At 43.4% G+C, this 19,075-nt stretch overlaps 1 protein-coding gene across 3 annotated transcripts in view; it reads right to left on the bottom strand.

Annotated features, from left to right (window-relative positions):
* Positions 1–19,075, bottom strand: part of ANK3 (ankyrin 3) — a 347,827-nt gene that overhangs the window by 192,720 nt on the left and 136,032 nt on the right. For all 3 annotated transcript variants that reach the window (XM_051982618.1, XM_051982616.1, XM_051982617.1), the window contains exons 6-8: positions 14,710–14,895; positions 13,998–14,021; positions 12,634–12,732 (exon numbers count right to left, since the gene is read on the bottom strand). In XM_051982618.1, coding sequence (XP_051838578.1) covers positions 12,634–12,732; positions 13,998–14,021; positions 14,710–14,895 — 309 coding nt within the window. The remainder of the gene's footprint in view (positions 1–12,633; positions 12,733–13,997; positions 14,022–14,709; positions 14,896–19,075) is intronic.

Genomic DNA, 19,075 nt, shown 5'->3' with positions numbered 1-19,075 from the left:
TGCAAACTGAGACCCCCGCTCTGCTGCTGTGCTCCCAGGTAAGCCCCCCCTCTCTGGGGCTGAGAAGTGGGGGCCGGACCGACTCCTCCCAGTGCTCACTGACAAGTGTTTACACCCCTGGCCCCCCGCAGTGGCTGACACCGCACCCTCTGCTTTGGGGGTCCGCGGCCCCACTCGGCTTCCAGCTGGGTCTGGGATGCAAGCCACACCCACATGCTGACTGCCTCGGTCTCCCCCAAATGCGTGGTACGATGGCCGCTCTGTGAGATGTGGGCAGCTCGAGGGGGCAGGCGGGGCTCCGGCCAGCGGCCAAGGGCAGGCTTTCCGAGGGTCTCGGCCAAGGACTCTGCGCTTAGCGCGGCCCTGCTTGGAGGAGCAAAGCTGCTGCCCTTTGGGAGCTGGGAGGGAAGAGAAAAGAAGCAGCTGCTTCGTGCTGAAAGCCTGACCCATGAACCTGAAGCGGGTTTTTTCAGGTAGCCTGGACAAGCGCTTAAAGAGGTAGCCTTGGATTCAGGTGGGGTCACCTGGGCAAGTCAAGAGCCCTCTCTCCACTCTTGCCAAGTGTAGGACAGAAGCTGTAGAGAAGCTGGTCCAGGGGGTTCCCTACATCAAAGACATCACAGGTGTAGACTCCTGTCCCTCCCCAGAAAAGTCAGAAGGGAGGAGGCTCCCCCAAGCATCCTTGGGGTCTGGATTCCCCCTTATGAGCAAGGAGCTTCTCCTGGTTGGAGAGCCAGGGCTAGGAATTCTGGGACTGCCTACAGGACAGATTTTTTTTCTTTTTTAACAGTCAGGTAATTGGACAACACCGAGCTCAGTGCCCACAATGCTGGCGTACCAGGTATCCGGAGCAAAAAATGCTGATAAGCTTGTCTGACCTCCCTTACACAGAGACCCTGAATCCGTGTTCGCTAAAATAAAATTAAATATTTTCTCTTCTAAAACTGGGCTGGCAGGCAATACAGTGGAGTCAGGAAAATTCATCTTCCTGAGTTCAGAGACTTAGAAGCTGTGTGACCCTGGGCAAATCATTCACTGCTGCCTGCCTCAGTTTCCTCGCCTGTAAACTGAGCTGGAAGAGAAAATGGCAACCTCCTCGGTATCTCTGCCAAGAAAATCCCCAATGGGTTCACAAAGACTGGGGCATGAGCGAAAAATGCCTCAAGAACAACAGCCAATTCTCAAATTGCTAAGGTTCCAAATGTGGGAGGATCAAAAACTGAGGTCGAATCCTGGCTTAGACACTCACTAGTGATGAGATCCCAGGCTAGCCACCTAATCACTATCTGCCTCAGTTTCCTCATTTGAAAAATGGGCATAAAATAGCACCTGCCTCAGGAATGCTTCGAGAAGCTGATGAGTTAATACAGGAAAAGCTCTTTGGGACCCTTGAAGCTGTGTATCAATGGTAGCCATCATCATTATTCCCATTATTACTAGTTTAAGGACTGCCTCAGTTTCCTCATCTGGAAAATGGGAAATACTTGTTGATTCAATTTTTCTTCTGCAGTAAGACAACTGTATCAATATATATACATATATTGTATTTAACATACACTTTAACACATTTAACATGCATTGGTCAACCTGCCATCTGGGGGAAGGAATCGGGGGAAGGAGAGAAAAGTTAGAACAGAAGATTTTGCAAGGGTCAATGGTGAAAAATTACCCATGCATATGCTTTGTCAATAAAACGCTATAAAAAACATAAAAAAGGAAAATGGGGAATAATAACACCAGCAATCAAATAATAAAATGGGGAATAACACCACCCACAATCAAACAGTAAAATATAACATCTCAATGTATGATGGTAAATCTTAAGAGCTATCTGGGGCAGGGGAGTATACATAATTTTAAGTTTAATTTAGATTGTTAACACTTTCTTAAGTCTAGACAATAAATCAGGCCCTGATTGTATTTCTGGCTGATTTCTGCGGTTTAAACGCTCACATTGAACATTTAACAATCATTCCCTTAGAGGGTCAAAGTTGGCCGATCCAATTGGTATTTTCTAAAGCATTTATGGAAGGCTAAATTATACGTATTTTACTCATTTTATTCTCACAGCAACCTGAGAGATGGGGGCTATTATGAACACTTTTATAGAGGAGGAAGTTAAGGCTGAGAGACAGCCCTGACCGCTGTCACACAGCTGGTAAGCATCTGCATCAAGTCAGAAAGCATTTATTAGGCGCCTACTGATTGGATGGGGTCCCATAAATGATCCAGTCCCTGGGTCCAACCTCCCAAATTGAGCCAAAATACTTTTTATAGCTTCCCTGACAGATCATAGGAGCACAGATCCAGATCTGAGATTGTTGAGACCTTCTAGATCCTTAAGGAAGCTCAGCACATAGCAGCTGGGATGGATCAGGAGGACCTGAGTTCAAATCCAGCCTCAGATACTTACTAGATATAATTAACATCCCATCTCTCTTAGCCTCAGTTTCCTTGGCTGTAAAATGGGGATAATAATCTCAGCGATAATGAAGGATAATGACCTCTTAGAGGTATTGGAGGATTAGATGAGATGTGTGTTAAGTGCTCAGTAAACCTCAAAATGCTACAGAAATAATAGTTCTTGTTATTATTGTTCTTGACTTCATTCTCTCCTTCACATTGTCAGATTAATTTTCCTCTAATGTTCCTTTTTGTAAAAGAGCACTGGGTCTGAAGGCAGAGGACCTGAGTTCAAATCCTACCAGTGACATAAGGGACTCTGGGTAAGTCATTTCACCTCAGTTTCCTCATCTGTTACATGAAGAGATTGGACCCAGTAGCCACGGAAGTCCCTTCCAGCCTAAATTTCTGATGCTCTGATTATGTCTCTGTTCAAAGACTGACACGGGCTGCAAACATCTCCCACAGCCGCCTTCTCCATCTTCTCCTGCCCTCACCTTGCCAAACCAAACCCTTCCTCCCCAAGGGGAGGGCAGAGCCGTGTCCTTCAGGGCTTGGCCCGCTGCCAAACGTCGGCACTCCGGCTCCCTCCCTGAGCTGTCGGGGTTTGGAGGATCTATCTATCAGTGAGCCCACCCTTTTTAAGGCTCTACCACGGGCCACGCAGTGTGTAAGGTCCTGGAGACATCTGTAGATCCAGTGCTCACCATGTACAAGGCTATTCTGCTCTGTCTGTCTCCATCCCCATCCATCTCTGCCTCTATCTCTTTTTGTCTCTTTTTATCTTTCTTCCTCCCCTCTCTGTGTCTTTCTCTGTTTCTCTCTCTGTCTCTGTTTTTAATCTCTCTCTCCCTCCCCCATCTCTGTCTTTCCCTGTTTCTCTCTGTGGGTCTCTCTGTCTCTTTCTTTTTTCCTTCCCCCTTTTTCTCCACTCATTCATTCACACATTGACTTATTTATTCATTCATTCCCAGATGAAATCAGTTGGAGCTTACATTCTATTGGGGAGACATGTATATATATATGTATATATATTTATATATATACATATATATTTACTGTGCTCACTTATACAAAACCAATACAAGGCAGCTGTTGGGGGAGACCCGTTGACTCCCCCTCTAGCCTGGAAGCTCCTTGGGGGCAGGCCCTGTCTTTGCCTTTGTTTGTATCCCCCATACATTGCGTGTCGAGCCAAGAAGAATGGTCTGAAAGCAGACCGTGAAGGGCTTTGGATCCATAGATTTTTATATGAAGAAGACTTTCTAACCCAGGGTCCTCCCTACATCTCCCCAGACTCCACTTAAAAGGCCGCTAGGACGCAGAGCACTGGGCCTGGACTCAAGATCAGAATTCACACTTGACCTCAGACACTTATCAGCTAGATGACCCTTAGTCGCTTAGCCTCTGTTTGCCTCAGTTTCCTCATCTGTAAAATGGGGGTAATGAGAGCTCCTAGGGTTGCTGTGGGGAACAAATGAGATACTTTTAACAGGCTTAGCACATAAAGCGCCTGGCACAGAGTAGGAGCTTTAACACACATTTATTCACTTTTTTCTTCCCCTTAAAATGCTTCATCCTCATCATCACTACTATTGTTTCTCCCAACAGGTACACGCTCCCCTGGTTAATCCAGTTCTGCCTTCATCCTTCCTGCATGCTCCCTAAAGCATCATGGGACAATTTATAGCTGCCCTGAAGCTCAGATCTTACCTAGCCCAGTGCCCTTATTTAAAAATGGAGAAAAAGAAGGAAGGGACTCTGGCAGCTGAATTGGAATTTGAATCCAGGGCCCTTTCTTGGACTTGACAGCGGGTTCCAAATGGGAGGGCAGGGCCCTACAACATTAATGGTCACAGGTGCCCAGGCAGGTGCCACGATGTCACGTGGCCTTAGCCCTGCTTGTTCTTATTTATGAAAACGAGTTATTTACCACTTTGAAATACTTTCTCAAGCACCTTACATTAATAGAACATTATTTCATTGAATTTCAAAATAGGATTTATTCAGGTCAGCTAAAGGTATCGTTCCCACTGCAATGCTTACAGAGCCACCCAAAAGGGAGCTAGTCACATACTCAAAAGTGGAGAAAAGAGAAAATCACAAAAAAGGAAGTTAAATTTCTTTTTCTGTGTGTGTGTATGTGTGTGTGGGTGGGGGGGAAATGGAGCTGATGGCAAATGGCTGGCTGGTGTGATTTATAGTTTCCAATAAAACTCTACTGGCGTTGCCTGGGAGAGGAATTCCCTCTTGTCCAGCTACCTTCCCCCAGAAGGTGTGTGAGTGGGTGCCTGAAGGGCATTCAGGGAAATCTTTCACTCGGAGAAACATAAAGTTCCAACTTTCCTCATTAAAGAAATTTCCCAGCTCCCAGACAATATCTTCTAGCATTTGCTTAACCTAGAACAATGGTTCTCAGAATGTGGTCTGGGCTTCTGGGAGTCCCCCAAGTCTGGTGCAGGGGTATTAATGAAATCATAAAACAACTTTCTTAAAATAAATACCAAGATGTTTTATTTTTTAATATAGTAGATATGGATATAACCCATATAGATAAATACTCTTGAGGGGGGTGTTCTCGATCATTTTTAAGAGTACAAAGAGGACGTGAGACCAAAAACCTTGAGATCTGCTGGTCTAGAACCCATTAATCAATACGTGTCTATGATGGGCCAAGAGGGATTAGGGACAAATACACAAAAATGAGAGAATCCCTTTTTTAGAACTCGAATCATCAACATGGCAGAGTGCTCTCAAAATCAGAAAGGCCAGGGTTCAAATTCTCCATTTGGGCTGCATTAAGCTGGGCAAACCACAGCCGCCAAGTGCCCCCAGGCAACACCTTCAGCTTCTAAATTACCCAGCATTTACCAGCTAGCTGATTGTTCCTTCCATGCATGAAATTGCACATTATCACAGACTTCTTCAATGTTAATTAGGTTGGACTGTGTTGTTTTTCTTCTCTCCCTTTTAAAATCTCTCTCCAAAGATTTTGATCTTTGGGAGAGGAAGGGGTGAAGGGTATGCTGGGAAATACAGATAATAAGACCATTAAAGGCACCAAAAACCATTTATTATAAAAAGTTAGAACTTCCCTCAAATGGGATGGACGGATGGCATGGGGGCAGTTGGATTCTCCCTCGTTGGGCTCCTCCAAGAGAGGCAGCATGGGCAATTATGAAGAAAAGACTGCAGCCCATGGATGGGTCAGATTAGGCGGCTGTGGAGGTCCCTTCCAGCTCTGGAAGTCTGAGATCTCCTTTATCTTCATCTTACACATGAGGTCTGATCCTCCACTTGCTACGTCCTACCTGGATGACTTAGTTAAATTCTATTTTAAGAGTCTACAGATCACCAGGGCATTGAAAGCTTTGAAGAAAAAATAAAATCTGTTGCTGATTTAAAGGGAAGAAACCAGTCAGTTAAGCAAAGAAAGGAAGTTGATTTTCCTCTAAAGAAAATGTCTCCAGAGAGAGGTAGTGTTGGATGAGTCATGAACGAATGCCGCACAGAGAGCTGGGAGGCTTGGGGTGGAATCCCAGTTGGGATACTGGCTGGGCACGGATGCACGTCTGTCGGGGCCACTGGGTGCCTGAATCTCATTATTTTCTTCTTCAAAAGGGCACAATGATGTTTCCCCTGCTTACCTCACAGACTTGTGGGAAGAGAGCTCTTTCTGGACCTTAAGATGCTCTCGAAATTTGAGTTATCCTCTTGGTGCTCATGAGAGAGATTTTCAGTGGCTACCATTTCTCCTTTTACCTCCCCTCAATCTAATTCTCTGGAGTAGAGGTAACAGGGACCTTGGAGACCACCTAGCTACATGCCCCCAATTTTTAAAAATTGAAATGTTTCATCAAGTTAAAAATTAATTTCCAATAGCACCAACTATTTTTCTTATTAATTATATTTAATTTTGACTTGTAAAGTTTAATAATTCTTGTCACTCTATCTGAATCCCCATTATAATTTTGGTCTGTCCACTGGTTCTCATTCAAGTTAGTGAGTTTCTCTTTCTATGGGCGGACACACACACACACACACACACACACACACACACACACACATCTGTTCTTCCTGATTCCAAAGTCTATACTTTGTCCCCTGCACCATAAGGTCTCTAAGTATTGATTCTAAAATCAATCAATTAATAAGCATTGATTAAACCCTCATGTCTCAGACATCCTTCTAGGGGTTGGGGATGCAAAGACAAAAGATGTTTTATTTTCTTTTTAAAGAACATAGATGTGTGTGATGGTTAGAACCAGCCTCCGAGTCATGATACCTACTGGCTGTGAGACATGGACAAGTCCCTCATCCTCACAGTGCTATGGTAACTCTAAGACTCCTAACTTATTTAGAAGGTGCTGTCCAACATGGGAAAGCATCTCCTCTCCAAGTTCCATCCACTTCTCACAGGCTGGGGTCAAAAATCAATAGTCACAATAATTATTATTATAATTAATAATAACAAGAATTACAACACCCCAAATAATTACTATAATAAATAATAACAATAATCACCACAATAATGCCAGTGATGATTGTTATATAATTAATAATAGCAGGAATTATTGTCATTTGTTATCATATACATTATATATATAATAGTCCCTTATAGGAACAATATCAGTAATAAAGCTGGGGTTTCTCTGCACTTGATTTCCTTCTCTGCAACCCCAAGGCTCGATATACAAGCTTGTCCATTATTTGATTCTTTCCAAGGCAGACAGAATGATGACTGCTCAAATACAGATGAATCATGGATCCGTCCCTCAGAGGGTGACACTTACCCCTTTTCTGGTTCACTGAACCCTGATAATGAGGAAAGCTGAGGCTGCAGAAAACAGTGAGAGGAGGGTGTGTGTATGTGTGTGTGTGTGTGTGTGTGTGTGTGTGTGTGTGTGTGTGTGTGTGTGTGTGAAGGTCCCATGGATTATTCCAAAGATATATTTAAGAAGCTGGAAAACATCACCGCTGACACAAAAGGGCCCGAGAACTCCACGTGCGTTTTTAGGACACGGACATGGTGGAAATTTGTTTTGTTGGACAATGCGTGTTTGTTACAGGGGCTTTTTTCTGTTAAATTGGGGGAGATGGGAGGGAGGGAAAACGAGCCTTTGTTAATTAACAAATTAAATTAGATTTTAAAACAAGAAAATGCGGGTGAGCAGGTGGAGAACTGTTGTCAGCCGTGCATCTGGAAGGAAAGGAGGAGGCTTAATCGAGTCTCCCGGGAGGCTGCTGCACCTGGACCTCCTGACTCTGGAAGCCCCTGGAGGTAGCAGAGGAAGGTGGCTCGGGCTATCCCCGTTTTCTGCCACGTAAATCTGTGGCCCGTGGCAGCGATGGCGTGCCGAGTTCCCCACTCTGCCCTCGCCTCTCCAGGAGGCTGGGAGTCACATCACCCGGATGGGATTTCTTCTGTGACTGGAGTGCCCACTCAATGCTGAGCAAGGTCATCCTGAGGCCCTGGTCAGTGAGGCCCTAGTCAGCCCGAGGTCCTGGTCAGCCTGAGGCCCTGGTCAGCACGAGCCCTGGTCAGCCAGAGCCCACGCTGGGCTGCTGGGGTTTGGAGTCCGTCCTTTGCAAAATGTTGTAACCATCATATCTATCTCTGCCATGTTCCTGTGGCCACCCCCATTGGAAGGGAGGCTCTTTGAAGGCAGGCGCCAGTCCAATTTTATCTCTGAGCTCTCTCCACTCTGCATTGTGCCAGGTATACAGTAAGTGCTTAATAAGTGTTCGTTGACTGATTTAATTGACTGAACAACTGGAATGCCTACAAACTGTCTCTGAGGCCTGGAGCGGGGAACGGATTCTGCTCCTATGTGGATCTTGGATCCTCCGTGCCCAGGACGAGTCCTTCCTATTTCCCTCAAGCTGCTAATTGACGACCCCCTTCTCCAAACAAATGGCCCTGATTGATCTTGGACGTATCGATCTGTGTTTACCGTAAGCCGTGGATGACAGAGCCTGTCTCACTCCTTCCCTGGCACACCCTTGCCTCCAATGCTCCAACTGGAAGGGTCTTCAGTTTGTGCAATCGCACTTTCACTTCATAACTGGAAAAACAGGTCAATGGAGTGGAAACAGGCCCAAGGGAATCTCCTTGAATTTTTCCCAATGGGCATCTATTATTTCTACTACTTAGCTGAAAAAGCTAAGAATTAAGAAATTGCAGTGGAAGGGGAAGAAGACGTCTCTGCTGAAATAAATCCCCCAACTCTGGTTTGTTCTGTAAATTTTTTGGAGATGTGTCACGGAGTAAATTTGCCAAGCCATGGACCGAAAAACGAATCGAGGGGCTTAGAGGGATTACCTGCTGGATAGGGTGTGACAAATTTAGTTAGGCTCTCTGACCGCCCTGCTGAGCAGGGATATTTGTGCTGTCAAAACCTCATTCCTTCACGCTAAGTCCGGGCAAATCACTTAATCCTGCCTGCCTCCGTTTCCCCATCTGTAAAACGAGCTGGAGTAGGAAATGGCCAACCACTTCAGTATCTCTGCCAAGAATACCCCAAAAGAGGTCACGAAGAACCGAACGTGACTGAAAAATGACTGAGCCACAACAAAACTGAAGAAATCTTTTTAAAGAAAGGCAGATTTGGTGCTTTTATGAAGTATGGTATAGTGCAGAGCCAATTACAGCAGCAACATTCTAAATATCGCTGAGTCCAACTAAAATGTAATTAAAAATATCCAACAAAATTTAAAAATACAATAGGACACAGATGATGTTAATATGTGATTTTCTAAATCAACACACACCTTTCCCTTATCCTTATGAATGACTTAGTCATCTTGTTTTTATTTGGTTTCTATACCGCTGGTCTGGTGGACAGTGGATAATCCCCACTGGACTTGGGGACCTGGATCCTAATCTCACCTCTGACACTTAGTAGATTAGCCAATCACCAACTTCTCTGTGCCTCAATTTCCCCATCTGCAAAATGGGAACATGGCATGAAAGGTTGAATTCAATGACCTTCAAGCTCTAAATCTATGAAGCTAGAATTTGACAAATAAAGAGTTAAATAGTTTCCGAGAATTTGATGATATCCTTAACCATATCTAAGTATCCTGCCACCTTTCAGAACTCAGCTCAGAGGCCACTTCCTGCATCCTGTTCCCCCAGTTGCAGGGACCTTCCCTTACCCCAAATTACCTGATTATATGTTAGGCATTTACTTTATAAGTGGGAGTCATTTTCCACAGCTGAAAGGAAGCTGCTGGAGGGGGTGAACAGCTTCATCTTTGTCTCTGCCCCAGCACCTGAAGCATAGTAGGCTGCTCATTAGCAGAAGAAGAAACTGAGGTTCAGGGAGGGAAAGGAAGGCTTGGCCAAAGTCCTAGAGAGGAAACATCAAGGGAAGGAGCAGATGGGAGGTCCTGGGACCAGCATCTCTGCTCACTCCATGGCGCCATGTTGCCTCCTAATTCTATGGGAAAATATCGACCCCAAGCCATGGAGCCTCCTGGCCCCCTTCTTCTCATGCTCGACCATGAGGGTGTTTGGGGCTCTCAGAGCTCAAGCTGAGGAATCCGGTTTGGGGACGGGGATGGCAATGAGATCAGAGACCAGGGACTCCCATTCTGTGTGTGTAATCCAGAGCTTAGCATGGATTCAATCAAAACCTTTTTCATTTCAGCAGGCATCCATGACTTATAAGTACCTGAAGAATTCTGGGAAAAAATCCTTTGCAGAGAAAGAGCTACATGTGCTTAAGATTTCTGCAGCTTTTACCAGTTCCTTAGTTTTAATGCGTAGGACCAAGGACATCATGTCTAATACCTTTTACTAGATAATAATAGCTAACATTTTGTAACAGTACCTACTATGTGCCAGGCACTGTGCCAAGTACTTTGCAAGGAATATCTCATTTGACCCTCACAATAACCTTGCACAGTAGGTGCTGTTATCCTCAATTTACAGTTGAGGAACCTGAGGCAAACAGAGATTAAGTACTCATGCAACTCTGTGAATGCTTGAAGAACACTTTCACAGGCCCCCAAAATCTTCTCCAGGTTAATCCTCTCTGGTTCCTTCGATAAATGTAATTGTCCTCTGTTCTCCAACTCATCACTGTTCTGGAAATGTGGCACTTAGGACTTATTATAATATTCCATATGTGATCTGAAGTGGGCCAGGCAGGAAAAGCTTCTCTCTTCAGTCTGGGAAACTGGTCCTCTCTGAATGCATCTTACACGGTTTTTTTTTTTTTTTTTGGAACAACATGTCATACTGTTGACTCATTGAATAGATGATAATAATCTCCTACTCCTTTTCTTTTATGACTGGTAATCATATTACAGGATGAGAGAATCCCAGATTTACAGTTGAAGGAGTCCTTAGAAACTTCATAGTCCAACTAATTTCATTTTACAGATGAGGAAACTGAGGCACGGAGCAATAGAATGGCTTTCCCACAGTCCTCCAGCTAGTAAACGTCAGAGGTGAACTCTGACTCTGCTGACTCCAAGCCCGGTGCATTATTAATATTTTCTACCTTTCATGAGCTGGAGAGGAAAGAGAGAGGGAGGCGCCCCACCAAAACCGTGGTGGGGAGGAAATGTGCATCCCATGACATTCCTGGACTTCCTGGATTATTCCTCCCCCTCATAATGAAATATCCAACAAAGGAGCTTTTGGAACATACCATTTCTTTTAGCTGAGCTGCCACTGCCTTGGAAATTCAGAATAATTGGCGAGATTGCCACTTGGCCCTGGGATTCCTTTCTCCAAGAACATGAACTTGTTCGTGTAAAGGCTTTTGATTTGCTTATTACATTTATTTTTGGTTTCTACATTTATGATATTTATTGTAAAATTTACTCATACCCAAATCTGCAAGGTCAACACACTGTGGCCTGCCAGCTCAAAACACGTCAACGGCATATTACGGCAGCCAAGAATGCTAATGCGATCTCCTCCTCCATTAAGGGTGGCAAAGCTCCCAGCAATGAGATGGAGAGATTGTCCCCGTGTTTTGTCCTGGTCAGACCGTATATATAATACTGTTTTCAGATCTGCCTGTCACATTTTAGGAAAAGCACTGAAAAGCCAGAGCATACCTGGAAAAGGCAGAACATGGCAAAAATCCTGGAATCCTTGCTAGATAAGAACTCCTTGAAGCAACTGAGGAAGTTTTTTCCTGGAGAAGAATAGACTTAGGGGTGGAATGGGGACATGCACTTGCTTTCAAGGAGTGGGAAGGCGGTCATAGGTCAGAGGGATTGAACTGATTCTGGTTGGAGCAAATTCAGGAATAGTGGGTGAAGTTGAAGAATGGCAAAATAAGGCTGGCTATATGGAAGAATCGTTTAACAATTAGAGATATAAATGAATGAAAAAGGATTTGTGAGCAACAACTAAGCTAAACACTGAGGGTACAAGGAAGAAAGCGAGCCATTGATGGAATGGTCCACCTTGGGCGGAAATGGACTTCCTCTCAAGGAAGGTCTTTAATCCAAAGCTCAATCATCAATTGTTGCTATTTTCATGGTAGGGACGCCTTTCTGCAGATGGTTCAAACTGGATTTCCCCTCTAACTCCAACATCTTGCTTAAGAAGGTTCCAGCCTACTTGGGGATTTCAAGTTGGGAAACGTTTTTAAAATAACCATCCAGTGTTACCAGAAACACAAGAATTCCACAGGATGGTTAGAACAGGCTGAGTTCTATTTTGGTCCAAGGATGTTTCCACCAGCCACAAAGATAAAATCCCAGATCTGAAGAAGGTTAAGGGATGAGATTAGAACTGAAGGGATTTTAGGAGTTTTTTCCTAGGTATGTAATTTAGAGTTGGACAGCGTTTTCAAAATGATCGGGCTGAGGAAATGTAGATAACAGAGAGAAGTCTATTTGCCTCTGTCTCCCTATCAAGGGACTTTTTCCCCAGCAGAATATGTTGTCCCTCTTTATATATAATTCCCATTATATCAACAGAAGGAAGTTTAAGTCCTGAAAAGGTGGTAAAAGCTAAACACCCACTGATGTCATACAACTAGCACAGTATGTACCAGTTTCTGTGTGATTGGGGGAAAGAAAGAGGGAAAAATAATCCAAACCAACTAATAAAATCCAATCCCTGCTCTTAAGGAGCCCACATCCTAATGGGAAGGTCACAGCCTAGTGATGTCATACGAACACAAAGACATATGTTTTCTAGGAAAAACATCGTTACACGGATTTCCCGACAGGTCACACCATTTTGGACCGAAACCTTACCCTTGCAGTGAAGTCCACGGCAGCACCTCGATTTAGCAGCAACGTGGCTACGTTGATATTTCCGTAATGGGCAGCGATGTGAAGCGGGGTGAAGCCACTCTGAAAAGGAAACAGAGCAGAGGGGTTCAATGAATTTCTGATGTCTTCCCACCTGAGAAGTTTTTGTCCCATAACCCGCAGCAAACTTATAAAAAAAAAAAAAAAAAAAAAACAAAAGAGGAAGCAAAATACGCTGAAAGTTAAAATTCCGCTCTGTACTAGTCGTCAATTAGTGTCAATTGTTGAGAGGCTCCCAGGGAAGCCCAAATCAACCAGATTACTAGGCAGAAGGTCCAGGCAGTGAAGAACCAGGGATACAGATCTGAGCAAACCAGCAGCAGAACCAGGGATACAATGGCCAACCCTTCTTCAAATGGGAAGAATTGCTAGTAGTGAGTGAGATCTCCTTGTTTTTGTGGAAAGCAAAATACCCTTTCTCCATCACTGATACATGAATCCTTCACTGAAAATCTTTGCCAAAGTTCAGTTGATTTGATTTATTCAAAGCAGATGCAAATTAAAATAACATCAAATATCCTTTGATTAATGGGTGGTGGTGGGTTTTTTTTTTTTTTTTGTTCTTTATTTAAGCACTAGTATTATGAAGATCTACCTCCCGTTGTGGGCAATCATTCAGAGTTGTGATCCAAATCCCCAAGTTAGCGGCCTCGTCAAATGCCTTAGTCAATAACACGAGTTCCACAGCTCATTTTCACACTGAGGTCATTTTACTTCCTTAAAGAAATAGGCTAAAACATGCAGCAATTCACTCAGTCCCCAAAGTATGGAACCTTAGGAAAACTAGATGCATTTCTAAATCTTTAGCAAGCTTCTTTGCCATGCTAGCTGTCGCTGCCTCCCTTGGAGAGTATGGCGGCGTTGGTTCCATTGTGAGACTAGATTCTCTTTGCTGACACCATCACGGGTAAGTGTCATGCAGAAGCCTAAAAACAAAAAAAAACATCAATTCTGGATGCACAGTTTCAGGGCTGTCTGCAGCTCTCCACATCACAGATGAACATCACCAGGTTTTTTTGTTTGTGCATTTGTTTGTTGGTTGGTTTGTTGGTTCTTTTGTTGCTCGGTAACCTTCAACCAATGGGAAGTTTCAGAGAATTCACGAATTGCGTTTGAAAGGCCCAATTCAGCTGCAGAAAGCCCTGGTGATCCAACTACTGCCTTATCTAGCACATGCTATTTGTTGGTAAGAAAGCAGATCTCTATCCTACTGAAGGCGATGCAAAGAAGAGGGAAAGGGGATAATGATGCGGCAGCACTAAGATATGAACGATGATGCAGATATAGAGAGATATGGGTACATATACCTCAGTTGTCCTATTCACCACCATCTAGGTTAACATATTTGGAAGCAAAGAGGGGGAAAAATGAACGGTTAGTTCACTATTGGTGACATGGATGCAGAAAGCTTTGTGGTGGCTCTATGACATGGAGGCTATGATGATAGCACGAGGCACGGACAGAAAGCTAGATGAAATGATCTCTAAATGATTTTCTATCTCAGAGGCCACGTGTTGTTGTTGGGCTTTTTTTTTTTTTTAAAGAGAGCCTGACACGGTATTTACCAAGAGAGTGTCAGTCACTTGGCCGGATGACATTTAACAGTCAACAGGTTTCACTTAGCAGATCAAAACTCACTCTACAGCATCCAACCTTTGTGATAGTAATCAAGTCTGACTTTGGACGTGCCCGTTGGTATTTGGTAGCTATCATCCCTGCCTGACATTTGCCAAATCAAATACCATCTTGTAGTTGAAAATGTGAAATCTGCCAAGGAACACAAGTACTTTGCAAAAAACAAAAACAAAAACAAAACAAAAATGCTAGGAGCATCTGGCTCCCATTTTTTTTCCCAAGGCAAGCTCAATGCAGCCACCTCAGTGCCTCCCCAGCTCGGGTACACGTTGCTGTCACTCGTCAATACACGTGACCCGGACAAAGACGAGGCTCATCTGCTCGGATTCCCCGCCCCTCGAAGAGGGCGCTCGGATGCCCCACCGGTGCTCGCCGAGGGCTCACCTTGGATTCCACGTCCGCGTTGCTGTCATTCTGCAGGAGCAGGGCGGCGGCTTTTGTGTCATCCTTGCGGGCCGCTATGTGAAGTGCCGGAAGCCGGACTTTTCCTTTTGTGTCATTTTCAAGCAGTAGCGAAACCACTTGATCATGGCCTTGTTGCAAAGCTACCGCCAAGGGCGTGAATCCATCCTGCAAAGAGAGAGAATGCAGTGGATTGCTTTTCCAGAGGAGAAAAAATAAATCTATTGGAATATAACTCAGAATGAAAAGGGAACAGTGGGGGGAGCCATGCAAAGCCATCGGATGAGCACTATTCAGTATGGAAATTTCTACAATTAACACCAAAGACCAGGGAGATATGAAAACTATTTTAAAAGTATTCCTGACCGATAATAAGAAATAACAAGAATTATAGAACCTCCCCAGTCAGACCAAACAAACTTTGGGTTAACTTCCGGAAAAAAAAAACTAGGAGGAAGCACATACAATTAAGATGGAATGTTCCCAGGGAAATTAGGAAAATCAGTCCCTCAGGGTAATGAGTTTTTATTTAAAGCAGGCACTGGCATTTTAATGAAGATACACGGCATACAAACACTTTTGGTTGGACACATAGACAGAAGGGAAAGAAATATGAATAATGTAACAGTAGCACCATATCATTTACATTTGACTTAAGGACAAAAACAGACATAAATATGTGCGCACTGAGACACCTGGCCTACTCTAGCTTTGTCTCTGTTTCTGTCACTGTTTCCCTCGCACTTAGCATAGTGCCTTGTATATAGGAGGCCTTAACAAATACTTCATGAGTTTGTCACTCACTGAATACAGCCTAATTTTGGGCTGGAAGAAGGAGCCCCTAGATTTACTGTTGGTTGATCCATTTGTTGATAGTCATAGAACCTGAGCCTAAATCTGCCTCCCTGCCACTTACAACCACTGCTACTAGTCTCGGCCTTTGCGGACAGGTAGAATGAGGTCATTCCTCTCTTGGACATGACAACCTTGCAAAGACTGAAAATAGTAGTTGGGATCAGAAATACTTCTGCTGCAGTCACTTAATGTGTGACCCTGGAGAAGTCCCCGTTCCTCTCTGTCTCAGTTTCCTCATCTGTAGGAAAGAAAGTTGTCTTTGATGCCTCTAAGTTTTCTCCAAGTCTGATTCCCAGATTCTTTTTCTTTCTCCTAAATAGACCTTGTATTCATTTCATACATTATATATGTAGATATATACACATGTGAATATCTAAATGTAGAAAGAGACAGAGTGAATAAGAAATGAATGAGCAAGCAAGAGAGAGGGAAAAGGAGAGGAGAGAGGGAAGAGAGAGGAGAGGGAGAGAGAGAAGACAGGGAAGAAGAGAGGAGAAAGGGGAGAGAAGAGGAGAGAAGAAAGAGAAGAAGAGAGAGGGAAGAGAGAAGAGAGAAGGGAAAGAGGAGAGAAGGGAGAGAGAGAAGAAAGGGAAAAGAGGGAAGAAGGGAGGAAGAGGGGGCAAGGGAGGAAAAGGGAGAGAGAAAGAAAAGAGAAGTGAGGCAAGGAGAGGAGGGTAAGGAGGGAAAAAAAGGATGGGGAAAAGAAGGGAAGAATTGGGAAGAAATATTGGGTAGGGGAGGGAAGGAAAGGGAAGACAAGGAAAGGGAAGAGAAGCAGATGTGGTGGTGTGAGTAGTTAGAGGTGTTCTCAGAGGCAGAAAGACCATGCCATTGGCATGTCAGGCTCTGTCATCCTGGCCAAGATATTAACTCCTGAATTTTCTAGGCAACTCTCTAGAATTATAATTCTTTTCCCCAAATCTTAGGTTCTGTCCTTATCCCTCTGTGTGAGTGAATATTTTTTCTTCTCTTTAGTAGAAGGTAATCCTCTTGAAGGTAAGGGCAACTTTACTGTTCTCTTTCTCCTTAGTGTGTAGGACTGACACATAGAGGGTTTCTTAATTGCTTGATTGATACACATATCAAGGCATGAGCTAAGAGATGTTTGCTTTAGGCAATTGGACAAACGCCAAATAAAATATCCAAAATCATACATTTGTTTATTTTGCTTTAAATAACGAAGATTTCCTTAGAAAGTCATTTGGTAATCTTTTTTGAATCAATGACTTGAAATTTTTTGGAATGAATCAAATAAAAGATCCCAGGAATCAAATTGGAATGAATTTTCATAAATTCTTATGACTAAGAGGACCAATAGACTTCATAATTTGCAACTAAGAGAATTATAGACTGCCAGGAGTCAAAGGTCTCTCATTTTATAGATAAACAAATGGAAGCCCAGAAAGTGAACTGTCCAATCATCTATATACTTAGTGGCAGAATGGGGACTCAGCCGAACATATTCTGACTCCCATCTCCCTATATCTGTTTTTTTTTAAATAATATTTTCTTTTTCTAAATACATATAATGATAGTTTCCAACATTCATTTCTGTAGGATTTTGTGTTCCAAATTTTTCTCTCTTTCCCTCTCCTTCCCCTTCCCCAAGACAGAAAGTAATCCAATATAGATTAAACAGTAAATACATTTTGGTAAAGTGAATTATTTGGTAAATTGCTTTATTTGGGGAATTGCATTAAGGGACTTGCTGTTGAAAGCAGTGAGTGAAGGAAAACCACAGGGATGGCTCCTGTGTGGTTCCATTGCTGCTGAGATTTGTCTTTTCTTTTCCTCTTTTGCTCTGAAGACAAATGCCTCGAAAGAACTTTTGTATTATTTTTACTAGAGAATTGGCAAGCAGCTTGAGACTTTATTTAGGTCATGATATTTATTTATTTTTTTTCCTGTGGTGCTTGTGGTGCAACTTGGAAATGAGCTCAGTGGCAGGAGCGGATGATGCTCTAAGGGAGAAGCTCCCTTTGCTTTGCGCCACTGCCCTTACCACAGCATCACACACCATGTTCATCTTTCTAAAACCCTGCGGAACCGGGGAATCGCAGAACACTGGACTACAAAGGGACCTTAGCGGTCATCTTCTCTAACCTCTCGTTCTGCTGGGACAGAGCTCCACGAATGGTTCCGGGTCACACAGTGAATTAGTGCTGGAACTAGGATCTGGGGACCTTGAATCCACCTTCCTTGATTTCGATACATTGGACTTTAACTTTCTTTTCTACTTCTACTCTTTCCATTAGCACTATTCCCTCACCCAGAAACCTTCCATAACTGTCTGTTGTTCTTGGATCAGATCTATACTAATTCATTCCAGGGCTTCCAACACCTGGCCCCATATTACCTGTACAACCATCCTACCTGCTTGTCCCAACACAGAAAGTGTTTTCATGGAGAGCTCCCCAATTGTAAAAATCATAAGAAACCTACATATATATGAAGTGATTTAAAAACAAATTTGACGATGTTTTGTCTTTATATTTCCCGATGTATTCCCCTCTCCACTTTGAAGGAGCCATCTCCATCTTGTGTTGCAACTAGACTGTTGTTTTTTAAAATAAGAGAATAAAACTGAAAGGGAAGCCGATGGCTTCTGTGTCTCTATTCCAAGTTCAGATTCAATGCTGTTCCTTGCAAATGCAAATTCCCAAGGTTCTCCCTGCCTAGAATGTAAAGGTGCCCACTTTAACACTGATAAATAAACTGCAGCTAAGACGATTAGCACCAAGGAGTGGTACTTCCTGCTAATGCCAATTAAAGATGCGCCAGCAGACACCCGCTTTCAGGCATTAGCATTGTGTTAGTGGGGCTCAAATTAGTAACTCCAGATTCTGTTTTCAAACCAAGTTTAAATGGTTTGGCTTACTTTTGATTTCCCCTGTTATTTTTAGCAGGAAGGGATTTTATTAGCGTATAATCTTTCTTATTTTGAGCATTTAATTCCAAGGGCAGCAAAGGAAGCAGAGTTTTATATCATGAAGATATCACTATTCAACAAATAATGTTACGGTCCTTCCCCCATCCCCCCAAGTATGTTGACTATATGTAAGAGGAAAGTGGGAAATTCAGCAAAATATGGACTTAATACTCAAACAGATTTGTCATTTGCTCAATGCAGGAGTGGTTTCCAACAAGAAAGATCTGAACTATCCATGTCTGCCCATCTTGTGTTACTATCATCCCCATAATCCCACAGTGGACAACAAAGGATCCACCAATATGGTGGAGGCCTTCTTTGTTTCATGATTTGGATTTTTTGGATAAATCTCCAAATATACATATGTTAGGAATAATAAATTGAAGGGGAAGTAGCTTAGAGATACAGCTTTGGAGTTACAGGACCTAGGCTCAAGTGTCACCTCTGCATAATAATAGCTAAATGACTCTGGGGACAAGTCTCAGACAACTTTCTGAAACTATAGATTCTAGAGCAGGTAAATCTGGGAAGCAGAGGAAACTGGGGAAGTGCATATATATAATA

Source organism: Antechinus flavipes, chromosome 2 (genome assembly GCF_016432865.1).
Source record: "Antechinus flavipes isolate AdamAnt ecotype Samford, QLD, Australia chromosome 2, AdamAnt_v2, whole genome shotgun sequence".
Classification (NCBI taxonomy): Eukaryota; Metazoa; Chordata; class Mammalia; order Dasyuromorphia; family Dasyuridae; genus Antechinus; species Antechinus flavipes.
The sequence above is the reverse complement of the archived record's forward strand: the minus strand, read 5'-3'. Positions and strand labels throughout refer to the sequence as shown.